Here is an 18,743-nt window from a genome sequence, read left to right on the forward strand (position 1 = left end):
CATGCCTTTTAGTTGTAAGCCAATTATTTGTCGACTGTGTAATAATGACTGATATAATTTTGTTAAGGGAAAAAAAAAAAAAAAAAATTGCTAGTTTAATTTAAAAGTAATTTCAATCTACGTGTCAATATAATATTGTCATTTTCAAAAGCTGCAGTGTATATTAATTTCGAATACTACTAACGTTAAAATATACTTTGTGCTTTGTAGTAAGTAAGTTATTAATCGATAGAGGGTTGGGGGGCAAAGGGGCGAAAAAAGGTGGGTGGGTGCAGAGTTGACGAGATTAAAATTATCGTATTAAACAAATCGCGATAAATAGAGAATAGCAGTTTTGTACTTGGAACATTCAATCGCTGAGTGGACCGCCAGTACCGAATGTGTGTTCGATAATAATTTTAATTCGAATTATAGTTTCTTTGTTTCTCCTTCTTTAAATATCCATAACTTTCTTTGCCTTCTACTACTCTTTTAGGTATAAGATGAGCAAAAACTCTGTTCGCAAGTCGAAGAGTTTTCTGCTCTGTCGTGTGAATTATTGGAAACAACAGTTACATGATATTTGAAGTCTAACCTGCTTCGCTGTCGCTCGAATCACTGGAGCTCGAGGAAAGCGAACTACTGCTGGAATCGCTGTCGCTGCTACTACTACTGGATGCTGATAGTCTCGATGGTCCACCTGCACCTCCGGTTCCACCAACATCCACGGATTTACTACTGTCTTCTGTGGGCAAAAACCGTGAAAAATATCTTTAATTTTTTGGTTCTTTCTGTTTTCTTTTTTTTTAAGTTTCGAAACTAGGTGCGAGATTTTTTTTCTACTGATGTTTCATTATCCTCTGTTTCTCACTCAGTTTCTCAGCGCTGAGATTGTAATATAAGTAAAAGTGCTTCAAAAATTTCATATTACAGTTTTTATGAAAATCGAACTACAAAATAGATCAATGAATCAGAGCTCAGTTTATAACACGATGCTCAGATTGTTAGATCAATTAAAAGGTATTTCAGGTGTAAATATATATTAGTAAAGTTAATACTGACCTTTCTTAGCAGGTTTCTTGCAATTTCCTAGCTGCCCTGAGACATCTTGCAATCTCTTTTCGAGCTCCAATTTTTTCTCAGCCATTTGTTCGTCCTTGGGTTTACCACTAATCTTTTTATCTAAAAAATAAACGTTGGTGTTGAAAAAAAAAAAAGAGAAAAGGAAACAGCGTTTACATCGAGGAACCTTGTCATAGCAGTTTCTTTATAGACAAATTTAATTTAGCATCAGGTCATAGTACCACAGAAAAAAAAAGGAAAAAATAAAAAAAAAAAAGCAACTTACGTGGCTTTTTTCGAAGGCAGGAAGCTACGTAACTCTCTAACTCTCTAAGTGTAGACGGCTTCAGAGTTTCAAAGTCAATTTCAATTTCGTCAGGATTTGAATCCCTCAAAGACGGCTCACGCGATTGAATAATGTGTACAACTCGGCCCAGCTTGTCGCCTGAAAAACGAAAATAAGACTTGTGTGTGAATTGAATGAAAGTGAAGAAAAAAATGAACTCAAACAACCTTGGCTGTGAATTCGAAGGTACGTTGAATAAAATGGTAGACATACCAGGTAGTTTATTGATATCTAAGCTGAGTTGTCTCTTCTCGTCGTAGGACATCGGCTTGGCATTGTCCTCGTCCTCTGAGTCAAAGGCCAAAATAGGTGGTTGACTGCTGGCATTTTTCTTTTTGTTTCCAGTCGATCTGCTATTGGCTTTAGACCTCTTGTTTGCTGTATTAGCCGTTGCAGCTTTGCCCGGTCCTCGTCCCTTTCCCTTCGGCTTGGCATTCATTGTGGGGGGTAAATGGTGACTAATTCCAGGTCCGGAATGCGCCTTGTTGGGTCCAACAGCGATCGCTGGGTGATGGATATCCGTAGCCATCGTACTCGGCATCTTCAGATCTCCTGCACCCATCGCAACACTCGCTATACTCGCCCCTACGCTGTCCGATACACTGGGAATTCTACCACCGGGCTTCATCAGCTCCTTCATCGCCCCACTGTGACCAGCACCGGCACCAAGACTTCCCCCCTTACCACCACCTGATGACTTTTTCGCTTTCTCCGGTTTCTTCTTTTTACTTTTTTTCTTACCACTCTCTTCCACTAATTTTCTCATCTGTTCCTGCATTGCTTTTAGCTGCGTGATCGACAGGACAAAACTTAAGTAAGTACGGTTTCAGAACAAATTGTAAGGTCATAAAAAATATACCTTTTTCATCACAAGAAATAGGCAATAATTTCTTTCTGTGCAATAACACTGTCGTTTTCAACATTTTAAATTTACAGTAAAGTATCAACGATTTTACCGCAGTAAAAAATTTTCAAAGTTCCTTATTCATGAACTTTTTTCTTCAAACACAATATTAAATACGTTTATAGCTTGTGCAACTCATGTCCTGAAAAACTTGAGAGCGTGATTTTGAAATATGTGATATTTCTTTGCAAAAAGACATTGCCAATGATCTTTGATGAGCAAATATTGACTTAAATAATTTCCAGCAACTTGAATAAAAAATGCTGCTTTTCTCACGTTTAGAGCACCCTTAAATTTTTTCGCTTTTAAGGATTGCTAAAGATTATGGGAAGAAGAATAAGGGTGAAAAAGAAAGTAAACAAAAGATCTCACCTCTCGTTCAAGCGCTACAAGCTTTTCGGTACGCTCTTCATCGGAATCATCACTTTCGGATGAACTCCCCGAACCCGAACTTGTACCGCTGGTACTGCTGCCGTTTATACCAACCAGCCCACTCAAAGGTTCGTCAGGAATTTTTGCATATCTTAAAGAAGGAAAAGAGATGTGAAAATACGATTAGTTAAAATGTATGAAACTAATGTACAGTGTTGCATACCTCACAATTAATACAGAGCCAAAAATCCCTAAAAATTCCAGTTAAAATCAAACTTTCAAATTACCAACCTCATTTCAAAAACATCTTGCAGCTTCCTTGCCATTGCGACGACGTCGTGATCTGGAGGGTTGTACTTATAGCAATTGGTAAATATAAGTCGTACGTCCCCAGCGAATTCTTGCGCCGTCTTATATTCACGAGTGTCCATCTTGTGCTGTGTGTGTAACAAAATGATGCATTTTACTGCCAGATACTTGATGCGATGATTATTCCAACCTGTTGGATAAATGAAATGGACCAAAGACAGTCTGTGCGAAAGTATTATACCTTGACAGTTCCTAGATCCATTGGCTTTTTGATAATGTCGTGATAGTCATGGAGGCCGAGGAGAACCGCATCTACAGGCTTATAAAATGGCCACGCGTAACCCTGTGTGTCACATTAAATATGAATAATATATAATTGTCTGAGCATGTTTTTTTTTTTTGCTTCTCGACAAATAAGAAAAATGTGACATTTGACAGTTACCGAATGTTTTTTAGAGAACAGCTCTTTCAATATTTCATTACAGGATTTCAAGGCTTCTGACAGCTTCTCGTTGGATTTGCTGCCCGCATGTTGTGGCTGAAAAAATATTAAATTGCAGTTTACCGTTAATTGGATCAACTTATTACTGTTTATTGCAGAAATCTTTCACCTCCGAAGTAATCTCTTTTTCTTTTTGCATTTAAATAAGCATATAATTTAGTGTTTATACTAGAAAAATTGTACCGCTAATGAAAACACAGCATAATCAAACGAATTTTGGTAAAATTGGTTGTTAAAAATCAAAGGAACGCTCTGGATAACAAGGTGAATGCACACGAGAAAATTAAATCGGATTCGAAAGATATCTGATAGTGATAAGACAACACAGATGAAACACGGCGTGCCTTAGTAGGACAAACTTGGGGTATGTACCTTCTGGGCCATCGGCCCCATCAGGGGCATGTTGGCCTGGTGGAACGGCACCAGGCCGTCTTCCGCTTGCCTCGTTGGCTGAAACAGCCCCATCATCAACCCTCTGTTAGTACGTTAATGCCATGATATGATTACATAGACAAGCATACGTGCAGGTACGATATGAATGCGAATATTAAGGAGCTCTTAACGCTGACATGTTTACTGTATTTATCTATCGTATTCGTCTGAATATAGGCAAATTCTCCCAATTTAACAACTTCGAATCAGGGATTTTTTTTTGTAAACCAAGAAAATTACCTATGATTACAATATTATATGAAATGTTACATTGATAAAACTTGAATGTATTGTACAAATATCGCGTGTTCAATTTTTTCTTATATTTGCGATGTGAGGATTCAATTCATTAAATTTTTTACAGCTATTGATCAACAACCAAGTTTCTCTAATCAATAAAGCGGATTTACTAACACATCTAGCGTCGTGTACAGTGAGTGAAATTTGTTTTCAAAAATGTACTCATATTCAGACCAATATGGTACTTTATTACTCCATTTTTCTGCAATATTGTACCAGGCACGTGAAAAAAAAAAGGTAAGAAATTAATTTAAAAAAAGAACGTCAAATTTAACGATGTAGATGTGCCTGGTGCGCAAACAGGATCGCTGCTATTGTGCGTGTATGAAAACAGGTGTTTCTTTTGCTCCACAATTTTTATTTGCCAAGAATTTTGCTGAGCACACACATCTATATATTAAAAAACGGTAATGCGCATAGCTAACGTTCACTTGTGTCGTACAAGACATTGTCGATTATCTTAGCGTTGTAAACAGTGGCACAAAAAGTTTTCAATTTATCTGTCGATACATGTAAATTTCTTTCTTCTCTTTTCAGAATGATCTTGTGACACAGGCTTTCTGATAACAATATTCGACATGGTAAAACAAAAGAACCCGATCACCTGACATCAGTTTCAAAAGTATTCACAGGATTTCTACTAATATGCGAAAACAAAATTTCCTGAGGATTCCAGATTTTGCCAACGCAATTTAGAAATTTTGCAAGTGTATCGAAGAAAAATCATTCATGGAGTGCAAAACCGTTGTATTGTTCTGAACGTTCAAGATTTTTTTTATTTAGATACATGTAAACGGATGAAAGTTTTTTATACCTAGATTTAGAATCTAAGTATTCTCAACGTTTAAAAATTAAGATGGTTAAATGGCAACCATTGAAAATAGCTCTTGAACGTTAGAAAACCTTTGTGTAGCTCAGCTCTGCGTTATTTATTTTACAGGAGGTAAAAGAAAACCTGATACTAAAATCTTTTCACAATCTCAAATTCGTTATTTGACATGTTTCAGAAAAATTGAAGATTTGTCAACCAAAATTTCCTGCGAGTTCTAGGTTTTTCTGATTTGTTCACGAAGTAGAATCGACTCTGATTCCTGAATTTATTATTGTATATTATTTTCAAACAACAACAAAACCGGGCGAGGAGAATCGTTTCATATTTGATAAATGAAGAAGAGTCTGACATATAACAAAAAAGCACCGCTACGGTATTTTACAATCAAATATGAATAGACGAGAATTAGGAACAGACAAGTTAACAAAATAAGCTTACCTTCTTGATCTGTCTCCCTGACTCCCGTCTCGTCGAAATTTTTGCATTTTTCGATTCTAGCGGAGGGTGATATAGCGGTTCGAAAGAGTTTGCCGTTGGCGTTGTTGTATCGGCCTTTCTTTTCACTCCTTTCTTGGGCTTGGCGGGCTGCGCAGGTGGCATAACTGTAGGAGCAGCAGGAACAGGTGGGGGAGGAGGAGCAGCAGTCGCAGGAGCCGGTGCAGCCTGCGTCTCCATTGCAGGTTGGGCGTGGTAGCCGCTTGTAGGAGGTACAACTTGCTGGGGTAGAGAGTTGTGTGTAGCCATAGGCGCAACTCCTATGCTAGCCGGCGGTGCTATCGTCGTGGTGTTTGTGCTTCCAGGCACTGACGTCGGGGCCTGAGTGCCAAGGGGAGGCATCGGAATGATGCCTGTCGTTCCAGCGGACGTTGCTGAAGGGGTAAGACTATTCGGAACGGTCGAGCTTACAGCTGCTGCAACCGAGGATGGTCGACCTCGTCCAGCACCGACTGTCACTCCTGGACCAGCGCCGAGTCTTCCTGTCACGGCCTTTTTACCCTTCAGTCCCTTCGGGACTGGTGGATCTAGCTCGACCTCCTCCTTTGGCATTTGTGCCACCTTTTTTTCAACACAATTTTCATCGTTGTTAGAGCAAGACGAAATGTCGATTGTTCATACATTGATGGAATATGTTCAATCGGCCACGTAAAAATGGATTTGAAGGTTGTAGCGTTAATGTAACGGTGAATTTTTGAAAATAATCGCTAACTCGATATTCAGGATTGTCTCAATTTCATCATGAACATCGTGGCTACAAGCATCTGATTTTGAAAATTCTCCAAAATTTCTCTGTTTTGGTCGAAAATACTAGTAAATATGAAGTTTATGTCTTAAGTATACATATTTACATTGTTATTATCTTTATAAACAAATATTCACAATCGAGTGAGAGTGGCACGTAAAATAAGAATTTGAAAAACGTTTGAATGAGCGACAGCGAGATTTAAATTATGAACAGCTAGTTTAAATTATATCAACTATTGAAAAATTTTGAGATCGCATTGAACACCATATTTCGTTGAATTTTCAAGAACAACTGAAAGTATTTAGTAAAATTTCTGATCTATATAAAAATCTCAAAACTTTTTCATATCCAGAAAAATTCCCTGACATTTCTCAGTTTTCCAGATAAGTGGCCACCACGTTGAAACATAATAAAGCAGAACATACTTATATTTTGGTCACTCAACTCCTTCAAAGAAATCATAAAAGTATAAGACAGGGATTTTTGGTTCAATGCTTTGTTACGTTAATATTACACAATTCAACCCTGCATGTAAAGTTGAACAGATCGCTTCAAAGTCACTTCAGAATGTGTATTGGAAACGTAGCACCAAAATTTCTCAAGATTTCCAGATTTATGCAGGTAATTTTTATAATCTTTCACATGTTTCTAATATACTTATGATTCCACATTTATAGACTACTCAAAAACAATGGTAATCTGATTAAACATACTCTTCAAATTATCTTTTCTCAACAATTTTTAGTATTTTCGTTTGATGCTTGTTCTTGCTATAAAATTTTTAATAAGAATACATATTTACGACCCGAAATTGGTTATTTAAGAAGAACTACAGCAAAATTTGTTCAACCCTCAAAAAATGTCCGGTGTGTACACAATTTCTGAAATTTCCAAATTTTTCAAATTTATCAAGCAATAAACACTCTAACTTAATTACTCGCTTGTTACTCAGGGTTTTGAAACAAGGTGTAGCCCATTTTTTCAAAGTTGAGAAAAATTTCAATGCAATAGATATCAAGTATAGAATACAACAGTCTTTCACAATTTTGAAATGTTTCCATTGAGAAATCTTCACACATAAACTTGAAATATATTTCTTGCGAGATTGAAGTTAATAATGTTGTTGTTACATTTCACGCACATAGAAAAAATGGTTGTCTCAAAATTTGAAGTATTTTCAAGAAATTAGTAAACCCATAATAGAACAAAACAGTAAAACATAATTGACGCTAAGAATAATTATTTGAAAATTTTTTTTTCAACAATCACCCCATTTAATTTTTCACTGTACAATAGACATTTTCACAGGCACTATCTAGAATAGACAATAAAATAGTGTAAAAATGATTCTTACCTTAGTGAGAAACAATTTTTCCAGAGCTTGCGCCATCACAACCACATCTTCTCCTGGCTTATTGTACACGTAACAGTTGGTGAACATTGTGTTAAAGTCCTGGATGCACTCCTTTCCAGTCCAGTAGTAATTGTTCTCCAACCGTTTTTTTATAGTGCCAAGATCCATCGGTTGTTTGATGATTTTGTGGTAATCCTGGCAAGCGGTGATTGAATAAAAAAAAATTACAACATGTCGTAAAAGCTTGGAAATAATGACTCGTTTGAGTCAGCCAATCTGTTACTTTCGAACAAGCATTTAATTGACGTAAAAAACATGATAAACCGTACTGGCAGATTCAGCTTCTTGGCATCTACCGGCTGTTGAAAAGGCCAGACAAACTGGTGTTTCCATATTGGTTTGAGGACACCCTTTTGCAGATATTGAAGCTGGTTGGTAACGCGACCAGGTCGATTAGGTGGTGGAACTACAGGTGGCTGTACCATGCCGTTTACCGGCTCGACGGGCGGCTCATCCCTCGGAGGCGGTTCCTTTGGAGGAATAGCCGGTGCATTCGACGTTTTGCCAGGTGCGCTCGTCTGCGGTTCAAGAAACTGTATTGAATCTCAAATTTCTAGCCCCGTCAGAACCAGTTTTCATTAAACAGGGCAGAGACCTACGTTTACTTTATACAGAATCATTGACATGTTAAAAACAAAAAAACAGTAGCATCTCTTTTCTTACTCAAGGCGACTACGAGTTTCTCATTTTCATGCATTCCTACACTAAATAATAGCTCGACAATGATTTGTCAAACAAAGTATATGACGGTTAGGTTTAATAATGTATATTTAAGAAGAGCTGACACCTGGAACCAGCATGATTAGAATTAGAAAAAAAAAAAAAAAAAAAAAGATACAAATTAATTGCTGCACATATCAGACGTCGGATAAGAATATCATGCTCTTTTGAAATCTACCGCACTTGACTTCCAACTATAGAGCTGGAAAGAAGTTCTTGGACGTTTTTTCGCATTGCTAAAACTAGATCAGCAATGTTATTTACAACGGTAATAATCTCAATTGATCTCAGACATGCGAAGCTAAATGGAATACTTTTCTCATTCATGCAACAAGCGATTTGGGCTGCCAAGTTGTTTAGTTAATCCAGAACCACTGAAAACAATTTACCATTTTTCAATTTTTTTTCTGTCACTTTATATGCAAGAAAATTTTATTAAGCATAAATTTTACTCAGAAATCAAGCAAGGCAATAAATATTAATATCACAAGCGAGGATTAGTTTAAATAAGCATGAAATTCGTGATAGTTTTTTACAAAAGTTGAAGTGATATTAACACGTGTTTCTTTAGTCAAAAATTTACACAAAAACTACATTCGGGTTAACTATACTAAACGCAGTTACAACAGACGATAAATTAAGATTTTGCGACTTGAGCCCAAGTCTTGCTTTGTTAGAATTTACATCGTCACTTGCATATAAAGGGAGAACTAATTGGTTGCGTTGAACGACTCGACATTTTGAAACTGACAGAATGAAACTCAAAATGAGCATTGAAGACAAAAAGATGAAAAGAGAAAACCAAAAACAAATTTGCAAAATTAGACACCCATTATATTAAAATATATAAATTTTTTCTTGTAACGTTAGATAATAAACCGTCAATTCATAATCTCACCTTGGGTATATTACACAGCCTCTCTCGCTCCTCCACATCTAACTGCAATTCATATACATACATACTATTCAGTCAAACAGCACACATATGTCTTTTCATTATTATTGCGTTCTTTTTTTGTTTGTTTTTATGTGGTTGTTACATTTTTTTTATACATAGGTATGCACGTGATGGAAAATAAGATTGCATGAAAACTCTTGGGTCATTCCCATGCAGCGAGTGAACACGAGAGGCGTGTGAATAAGTGTGTATAATGAAGACAGCAATGTATCAAAATTTGAACTATGATCAGCATATTCAATTTACACCACTCATACCTACGCAATTATTTGGGAAATCCAGATGGGATGTACTTAATTATATTGAATGTTAGCCGTCAATATCTTGCGCAACAAAGAACAAAAACACATGCACATATAATATTAGTATATAAAAACAAAAATAGGTATCAAACGTGGACTTTTGAAAATGACAATATTGATGCTAGTTAATTTTTTTTTTTTGAAGTTTTCATACTCTTTTGTTAGTGATTTAAGGCGATGTTATGCTCGGTAAAGAATTAAGAATCACTGCCAATTGACATACTTGGCTAATCTAGAGTTTGAAGATTTATAGAATTTAGTAACTTCTACAAGTCGAATAAAATTAGTTTCCAGCTTGTCTAGCTGAGCGATCTTAAATGAAAAGTTAAAAAAATTTCTGTTTTACTTGAGCTTTTAAGAAAGATAAAAAAAAAAAAAAAAAAAAAGAAACTGTATGCAGTGAAGATCATTTTAAACAGACAAGCAAATGTATAACATTGCGTTGTAATAGTGAAGATGTTATGCAGTTGTTAGTAGATGCAGGACAAACAAGTAAAAAAGGGACGATGTTCCAAGTGTTAGATGAAAACGTTAAAATTTATTCCATATGTTGCTGAGGTTTCATTCGATTTCTCCCATCTTTTTATTAACCGTCCGTCGGCTATCGTCATAAATGACTTTGGCACGTCCTGGTATCTCGGGGTGGGGAAGTGGATGCAGCTTGGGACCCACATAGAAAAAAACTTCCCGGTGGTATACACTCACACGCGCAAGAACGTTAGTATGCGTCAGGACCTTGCGAAGTTACGACCGTTCAAAATTTGAAAGTGAACGAATTCGTCACCGATAGGCGGTGACAGATTCACTTTTTTCGACTTTTGAGGTACGTATAAAATCCACATTTTCTCGTTAAAAATCAAAGTTTCTGATCCTATTTATCAAGTTTACCTAAATAGCATACAACATATCAACATTCATTTTTTCATTAATAAATTACATGTTTTTGCGATAAAAATATTGTGTTTTCATCAATACTTCAATTTTATCCGAAATTTCTCCTTTCGCAATAGCCCATTTTCACACGGTGAAATAAATAGGTTTTTTGGAACCGAGCCCAATGTGAGTAGCTTTTTTAGAAAGATCATAGTATCAAGAATAAATCCCTAAAATATTTTTTCGTAATAGAAATTTAGGTTCAAGTATTGATTTTTTAGTGAAATGGTCATATTTACCCGTTTTGCATTATTTATATATTTTTATTTGTTAATTGGTCAAACATTTTGGAATGAAAACTGCTGGAATATTGAGATGAGACCCAAAACTGGTTCCCTGAATTTTTTGGGAATTTTCGAATACTCCTAAGTGGCTTGAAAATAGACGGCGGCATAGTTAAAAAAAAAGGGATAGCCGGCGGAGGGTTAATCTTCAATATAATTTGATTATGAGTAGTTAATGATGCCTGACAACGAAATAAAAATTGTGAACATAAATCAGATCTCGACACTATTGTTAAACATGCGTTTTGAGCTGGACGTAGAATTACACCCGTGAGAAATAATTCGTGAACAATAATCGATACTCTAAGGTTGTATAAAGTGAAGCGTGTAACTTGATTGTTTACCTAATTTCTATTTCCAAAAAAGAATAGAGATCAGGATGTAAAATTGATGGTCTTATACAATCAGACTCAGCCAATTTCGGTAGATAAAATTGATATTGAGTAATTCAAAAAGGTGCGAGCCTCAGTTTAAGATACTTTAGAATTTTGATAATAGTATTAAAAGTCTTTTCTCTTTCCTTTTTGAAATTATTTCAATATTCTGACGCAGAATTAAAAAGGAAAGCTTGATAACTCGGTGCTTGGACAAAATACAATCTTGTCAATAACTCACCGAGTTGTTCTGCGATATAGTGTCCACCTGCTGCATCTTGGCTTCGTTTCTGTAACATAAAGAGAGAAGAAGATTTGATTAAAACTGCAATAATTAATACAGTCTCGTATCATTTTGCCACTGGAATTATAGCATTAATTATATTTTCAGAGAATAATTGCTATATTGTGTATATATACATTACAGCCAATTGTTGAAAAAAACACTTCTCAACTTATCAGCCAATATACATGAATTTCAAATGAGTTACTTAAATAACCGCCTACAATATCAGATACCAAAAGGATCTTTTACCACGTTAAAATCGCGCCAATGAAACGAAGAAAAAAAATGTGAAACCGAAGAAAAAATCATGTAGAGCAGTAATCCTGCTGCTGACGGCGCTGCCTGCTCCTAAAATACTTTAGAAATGAGACGGATAAATATTTTTCATATAAATATATTTTTTATACTTCTATTACACGTGTGAATGAAAAATGATGAGACGGTGAATGAATAAATTCTAGTGAGAAAAAAATGAATGAATAGTTTGAATCACGACGAGATATCCAACTTTACCCACCTTTCCGACATATATGGTACATAAATGCTACGCAGCAGGTTGCAACTGCTTTACGTCAACGTTACGCTGCTTGACACTACGAGGCTTCGTCAACAACCAAGCGGGCAAGGATATACTCGGAATTGAGCATCGTAGCTCGCTAATTGGTTGCCGAGATGATAGGGCTGCGACCTGGGAGGTTGGTGCCAAGGAGGCATAACACTACTCAAGCCTACCGAATAACGGCGGCTCCAATGTCAGCCCTGTACGCTGCAGCGATTCGCCGTACCTCCGGCCAAGACTTGCGACTTTAGCAACATCTGATAACATAACAAGAGGAGCCCATATTGTACAGCCCTGACACAGGTTTCTTCATTCTTCTCGTGAAAATCATTCTCAGATTTTTACACAATTCATTATTTTGTCTTAACGAACGAATGATTTAAAGTTAAAGAAAAAATAAATAAACATGCAAACACTTAGCTATTCTACTACAGATTTGAAGCCGTACTCAGTGTAGAGAAAATCTAGTTTCAGTGAGACTGTATCTGTTCAATTTCTTACAATCCCAAAAACGTTATTAATATGAATTGCGTTTCAGGCATTGTGAATATCATTTTAGTTTATCGATTATCTGCAGTTATCAGTAGTTGCGAAGAACATAACTGAACTATTATATGAAATTACCAATTTTCCAGCAGACTTACTCAGTTATCCTCGGGTTTCGTGTCTATTGACGACGTTCTGATATCGATTGTTAGACTCTCTCGCTCTTCAGAAAAGAGGTTTCTATTGTACAAACAGAAAAACGAATGTTGATTAACATTTCTACAGTACAGATATTAAACTTTGAATCTAAGTATTTCAAAATCATTGGAAAAATGTTCAGTTAAAATCTAATTTGACCGCAAGACAGAGGCTTCCTTTCTGAAGTGTTAAAAGAGACTCTTTAAAAGATGCTAAACGATGCTGAAGTCAGCTGAAAAATGATAATTCATGAATTTCTACAGAGCTGCCATCGTTTGCCAATGATCAATCAAGTAAAGTGAGTTTCGCAAGCCCTGAAGCAGCTTAATTCATATCACTGCTTTTGCGTCTTCAGTCTAGAAAGTTTAACTTTTTCATAACATAAATAACGAAGCGACTGGATCCATATCTCAGCCATCAGTGATCGAGAAAGACGCGTCGGTGAAACAGACGTGCATCCTTTGTTGTGGAAAGGTAACGACCAGAAGAATAATTTCAAAAGGCGAGCATTCTTACATTATCGTGCAAGTATTTGAGCTACGAGGCGCACGGCATGTCCTGCAAGTTTTTTGACTTTATTTTGTCTATCGACAATACTAAACTCTGCGTAATGTGAAACTCTTACGGAGAAAAAAAAGAGGGAGAGAAGGAGAGAGATAAAGAGAGACAGTAACAGACACTACAGATAGACTAAAAAATGAGCGTACATCATCAGCTTTGAACGTTTTTTTTACCAAACCACCTTTACTTCAGAATTGTTCACTTAAAAGTCCATCACATGAGTAGTCACACAAACTTGAACGGCGTTGATACTTTCCCTGATCATCGATCAGCGTCACAGAGTTGATAGAACAGAGTAAAGCATGTCGCACACTGAGGTGGTGAAGTAACAACATTGACTAAGCTCTCCCAGCAGGGGTATGAGATGACAATTTGATGCGAAGGAATGATGCCTGAACACAATATATATGCAGAGAAGACGACAGGACGATCGACGCGGAGAACTACCAGGCAGGCAGTCAGTCAGTCAGTTGGAGGGAAAGGCGAACAACGCGACACGACGGAAGACGAAGACGAGGACGAGCGCGGTGACGCGGGGGGTAAACAACTCGGCACTCGATGTTTCGAGGGTAAATAGAAGCTAAGCAAAAGAAACGAACGGAGGATCGAGCGTCGGCGAGCGAGGCGACACGACCACTGATGCTTGAATCGTCGCTCGTCCTCGCTCAGCCTCGGCCTCGGTCGGTCCGTCGGTCGGTCCGTCGGTCGAGCTGGCTGGCGGGATCCGCGCCTAACCAAAGCGATTGAGAAGTACGTCAGTGTCGCAGAGAGGCTTGGAGCTATCGAATAATGAAAATAAAGGGATTTGCGACGCGAAAGAGAAGACTCGGCGGCGTTCGGTGTTTGGGCTGTTTTTATTTCACGTAGGTTTTATTCAACATGGCGGTTAGCCCACTTTGGAAAGAAAGCTTCGAGGTCTATTGATATGTTTCCCTTATTTTTACGGGACACCGGCGTACATGCACTGATATTCATATCACAATTTACTCGTGTGGCACTCAGGATTATAGAGGACCACCTACCTGATGATTGCCGACGGTTTTTCAATTGGAATTTTATCAAAAACACTACCACTACGCCTCGGAACTCGCTCTACGCTTTCTCCCTGGCTCGCTAGCTTGGTGTTATGGCCGATCCGTTCCCCGCCGCCAGCCGCCAGCCGCTGCCCGCCCTCCGTCACCTCACTCGCACTATCATACAATTTATTCAGGGCAACCCACTCACGTTTGTCCGATAATTATTTCACCTTGCATCGATTATTTTATTTTGATATTTTATCAGTACCCTGCACCGAAGTCCGTAGACATTTTCCTTGGGACTTCTATAATCGGATGCTTTTCCGTACCCATGATGATCTCGGATCTACAAACTAACGATCGCAGCACCAACAATGGCTACGCATTCTTTGCAACGTACGAATGGTCCGTTCCGACGTTCCCCCAAGTCCAACGGGCGACAGCTTAATTTTCTCTTTTCCTGGATCATTATCGACGAGAACTTTCCCATTCACCTTGTACCTAGTTAAAAAGACACTCGTCCTTGGTGATTACATATTTTTTTAATAACAGGGAGACAGGTTTGTGTTAAATGAAATAATGTCGTGCTGTAAATACGTTCGACAACGCAAGCGATGCCTTTATTATTCAACGTCAAAAGTAGGCAGTTTGTACCGCCGTTCCGTATCCACCCATAATGCATTGACCAGATGCTACAAAATCTATAATAAAACCTAGAACATTCGTATCAAACTCCGCGAACCAACCAAAAAACAACTTTATAAATAATTTCACTATTTAACAATAAATTACACGTTCTAAAAAAAACCGATGTAAATTTCGCGAGTGACGTGTACGCGTCAATGGCTTCAACAAGTTCCGTTAGCTGACTAAAATGGCCGCTGAGGAACAGCCCAAGTTCATGTTTTTCCCAATTACCATACGTCATTCACTTAGAAAACTTTTAGCGAACAATTCTATTTTCGTTTGTTAATTTACCTGTTGAAAATGATTCGGACTACACGCTTTACGGATACTCAAATTATCGGCCAAGTATTGTTCGGAGCTGCCTACGTACATGGACGATATCGTCAGCCATATTGCGATGATGACGAAACGAAATCCTATGTGTATAGCGAATAAGGGAGTTCAGTAACCTCCCACAATAGGCGTTTCGGTGCTAAACGGTTTTTCTCTCCGCTACGAATTTTCCAACAAACCAATCACGCCGCGCGCGCTATGTAGGAAAAATCTATGAATCAAAAATACTCTTGAAAAATAACAATTTACATCAGCGGGATGGTTGGTTTATGGCTAAATAAATTGTACATACATGCATGTAATTATACAGATAGTAATTTAATTGCATTGCGCTTTCTTGTTACTCGACAACAAACGCTAATTTACTATATTACAGTAAATTATCACCAACAACCGCAATTGATCATTTTCCAGTTTCATAATACGTAAAATTATGTCCACTACATTTGGAAGACACAGAAACAAACAGTGTACAGTTGCGAATAGTTGGAAGGACGATTTTATCTACACTAATAATTTCTGGGAAAGAGTACAAAGTAAATTATAGAAGCTAAGGATTCAGCTTTTGGTGTTCTACGAAATTTTCAATAATAATTTCGATAGGTATTTTATATTTACCTATTGGATTAACAAACACAACCATTAAGTGTAGTCGAATGATTATGTAGAATTGCTTTGACACTGATTACATATATTCAATGTTTTGCATATAGGGTATTTCTTAAACTAAATAATCCCCCAAACTTCTTCAAATGCTGAGCACAATTTGCTACAAGTCAAGGCCCCAGAAAGGGGATAATTACTTATCGATATCGTATCTTCCGCATAATCCGGATTCACCTGAAATCATTTAAGAACATTCAGTAACGAATCAAAAACCTGTAGCCAGTTAAATTATAAAACTATTTAGGCATCCATTTACCATCAATTAAACTATTAACTGTAAATGTGTTTTGACAAACTTTTACACAAACATACTTGACCGTGCGCCATGGCTCCTACAACAATCGCAATTGGTTCTTCAGCAAGGACGAATTCACGCGGATTCTGGACCTTTTTGGCGCTGAAAGACATTGCAAGTTTCCTGCAACCCACTGGCAGATGATCCGTGACTGGATTTTTAATAACTTTAAGTAATTTCATCGGGCCGTCAGAAGCTCGCACATTAAACTTATGGAGCAGTTGTACTGTATGAAAAATGGGAGAGAATTATACAAGTGAAAGTGTATTCGTTATTAAGAAATGATGTAAAAGAATCAAATAACTTGTTAATAATTCCAAGGTTTGGCTTTAGAGTTGAATAAAATGTAACAAGAAGTGGGGGTAAATTATTTTTGGAAAAACTGTTTGCGTAGACTGAGAAGTAAGAAACGACTGGATATATCTTCGAGAGTGGAAACAAGTACTCACCCATGAGACCAGCGAAGCGTTTAAACGTCCTAGGTATCCTTGTTTGTGGATTAACTTCAATCAGGACATTTTTCTCAGTGTGAATATAGACTTGTAATAAGCCAGCTCTGTTCAGCGGACTGTCCATCAACATCAGGAGACATTGGTGCGTTATGTCTGGCCTACAGCTCCCAGGCTCTCGGTTATTTTTTTTCAACATATTGGCATGATCGTCGCAGTTTAGTAGTTCAAAACTGTTACCGACCTGTGAGGTCGTTGCAAAAGAAAAAATCATAATCAATAAGTGACATTTGGAAGCGAAAAGAATGCAACTAGCCTGAACACCGTGCCTGACAAATTCTTTTGCTTAATAGCTTATCATCACTTTTGACCAATGTATTTATTGACAGCAATGGAAAAAACTAATTTTCACACAGTCTAACTCTGTGCAGTGTTCAAGTTACTATAATAATAAGAGGTAGATTCAAATTGTGCAAAAAACCTAACCTTACCTTGACGGATTCTAACTGGGCTTCGTCCAGTATTACTATGAGACGTTTCTCCTGATTTTTGATGTGGGCAATTTGTAGATGCTTTGGCATCGGATCAAACTCAAATTCGTTTTTATCTTCACCATGTTTTCTTTTCTTACCCATTTTTTTCTACAAGCTGACAAGACTAAAACAAACTCGATCCCAGATGATGAAATTTCATACCACGTGCACGCTTGTCGCCATTTGCAATTCGAAATTGAATCAATCGACAGCGCAGATCGAAAGTATCTGACTATTCTTAGACGTTCTTCGAGATGTCGATCGTCGATTATTGACATTGTGTGTCTATCGGTATCAATGTTCGAACTCAAGTCAATTAAAACAAGAGATAATTAAGTTTCGGAAAATTTTCATTTTAAATGTGCTCATACATGTAATACACTCGATTGCAGATTTCTGAGATAACATGATTGTGAAAAGTGTATTTCCGTAGAGAATATCACTACAAATTCACGGGTTGCGAAAGAAAAATGTGACAAAGTTTCGAGAGACACTGTAGATTCCGCATCTAAGTCTAAAGAAATTTCTTAACATGTTCGAAATTCAAATGAAACTTTCAATTATTGCCACCGGGTTCAAGAGCGCAACGTGGCGGGTGAGGCAGGCGGACGATGATTGATCGTAGAAACTTTTCCATGGCTGAATTGGACCTAGCGAATTATGCCTGTAATAAACTTGTGGAAATATCCAGTTGTCCCTGCTTGTGCGCTCGCCTACAGAATAACCGACGGAAAAATTGGAACTTGAAACTCAATGAGCGCGACGTGGTAATCGTATCAATCCAATAATTACCAATTGCATTGAATTGAATGTAAACTATAAAGTGTAAAGAGTTTCAGACTGAAAAATATTAGAACAAAATTACACATGTTTTTAACATTGTGGTGATATTATGAAAATGATGATATTACAAACGATCAGGTATCGCATAATATTATCGCTCAGTAAAGTAATTTTGGTAACGATTACTTGAATTTGCGTACGTTAAAACGTTCGCGTTGGGTACCTAATCTTGAGATTAGATCCATTATCCGATGATATCTGATTAGCATTTATGAGCAGGTAGCAGCTGTCCACGCATACCTACATCTTATGTGTGCAGAGATTAAAACATCAGTGAAAATTATATTGTACTCTTCGCTCTTTTACATCGGTTATCTCTCAATAATTTCTCAAAATATACGGGTGGCACAAACGAGGTTTATAGAAACTAATTATTCAAATCTGTTTCTCAATTTCGCGCTGCTGAACGTATCGATTTTTATGCGTGGGCACTGCACATGCGCGTGGTCAGATTCATAAAATTCGTACCGACCATGAACGTTATAAATTGATCTCGTTCGTGACCTCGGCAGGATGGCAGCTCTAGAAATCAGCACATTCGCGATCTGTTTCACAGGTTGGAAAA

At 37.3% G+C, this 18,743-nt stretch overlaps 2 protein-coding genes across 13 annotated transcripts in view; both read right to left on the bottom strand.

The window, feature by feature from the left end:
• LOC124180109 (bromodomain-containing protein 2-like) overlaps positions 1-14,837 on the bottom strand; it is a 29,031-nt gene extending 14,194 nt beyond the window's left edge. For 2 of the 12 annotated variants that reach the window (XM_046565196.1, XM_046565191.1), the window contains exons 1-17: positions 14,379-14,837; positions 12,756-12,837; positions 12,070-12,368; positions 11,508-11,556; positions 9,314-9,355; positions 7,965-8,213; positions 7,636-7,830; positions 5,477-6,094; positions 3,847-3,924; positions 3,415-3,510; positions 3,214-3,315; positions 2,955-3,100; positions 2,664-2,814; positions 1,601-2,174; positions 1,328-1,486; positions 1,042-1,161; positions 575-724 (exon numbers count right to left, since the gene is read on the bottom strand). In XM_046565196.1, coding sequence (XP_046421152.1) covers positions 575-724; positions 1,042-1,161; positions 1,328-1,486; positions 1,601-2,174; positions 2,664-2,814; positions 2,955-3,100; positions 3,214-3,315; positions 3,415-3,510; positions 3,847-3,924; positions 5,477-6,094; positions 7,636-7,830; positions 7,965-8,213; positions 9,314-9,355; positions 11,508-11,556; positions 12,070-12,080 — 2,740 coding nt within the window. In that variant the 5' untranslated portion in view covers positions 12,081-12,368; positions 12,756-12,837; positions 14,379-14,837. Of the gene's footprint in view, positions 1-574; positions 725-1,041; positions 1,162-1,327; positions 1,487-1,600; positions 2,175-2,663; positions 2,815-2,954; positions 3,101-3,213; positions 3,316-3,414; positions 3,511-3,846; positions 3,925-5,476; positions 6,095-7,635; positions 7,831-7,964; positions 8,214-9,313; positions 9,356-11,507; positions 11,557-12,069; positions 12,369-12,755; positions 12,838-13,502; positions 13,522-14,378 lie in introns of those variants that run through there. The other 10 variants (XM_046565193.1, XM_046565192.1, XM_046565195.1 and 7 more) reach the window with 10 other exon arrangements.
• Positions 14,838-15,691: 854 nt separating this feature from the next.
• Positions 15,692-17,556, bottom strand: LOC124180117 (ribosomal RNA small subunit methyltransferase NEP1). Its single transcript, XM_046565214.1, has 4 exons — positions 17,294-17,556; positions 16,803-17,046; positions 16,371-16,579; positions 15,692-16,232 (listed from the first exon to the last, which is right to left on the bottom strand). Exons 1-4 carry the CDS (start codon positions 17,435-17,437, stop codon positions 16,119-16,121), a joined length of 711 nt encoding a protein of 236 aa, XP_046421170.1. The 5' UTR covers positions 17,438-17,556; the 3' UTR covers positions 15,692-16,118.
• Between the last annotated feature and the right edge of the window lie 1,187 nt (positions 17,557-18,743).

Source organism: Neodiprion fabricii, chromosome 4, assembly GCF_021155785.1.
Source record: "Neodiprion fabricii isolate iyNeoFabr1 chromosome 4, iyNeoFabr1.1, whole genome shotgun sequence".
Classification (NCBI taxonomy): domain Eukaryota; kingdom Metazoa; phylum Arthropoda; class Insecta; order Hymenoptera; family Diprionidae; genus Neodiprion; species Neodiprion fabricii.

Bases quoted from the DNA above. Each gene is read 5' to 3' on its own strand.
- LOC124180117 (XM_046565214.1), bottom strand. From the start codon at position 17,437: ATGGGTAAGAAAAGAAAACATGGTGAAGATAAAAACGAATTTGAGTTT. The intron at 17,047-17,293 runs GTAAGGTTAGGT...ACGACCTCACAG, and splicing joins CCCAGTTAGAATCCGTCAAG to GTCGGTAACAGTTTTGAACT. The intron at 16,580-16,802 runs GTGAGTACTTGT...TTTTTCATACAG, and splicing joins ACGCTTCGCTGGTCTCATGG to TACAACTGCTCCATAAGTTT.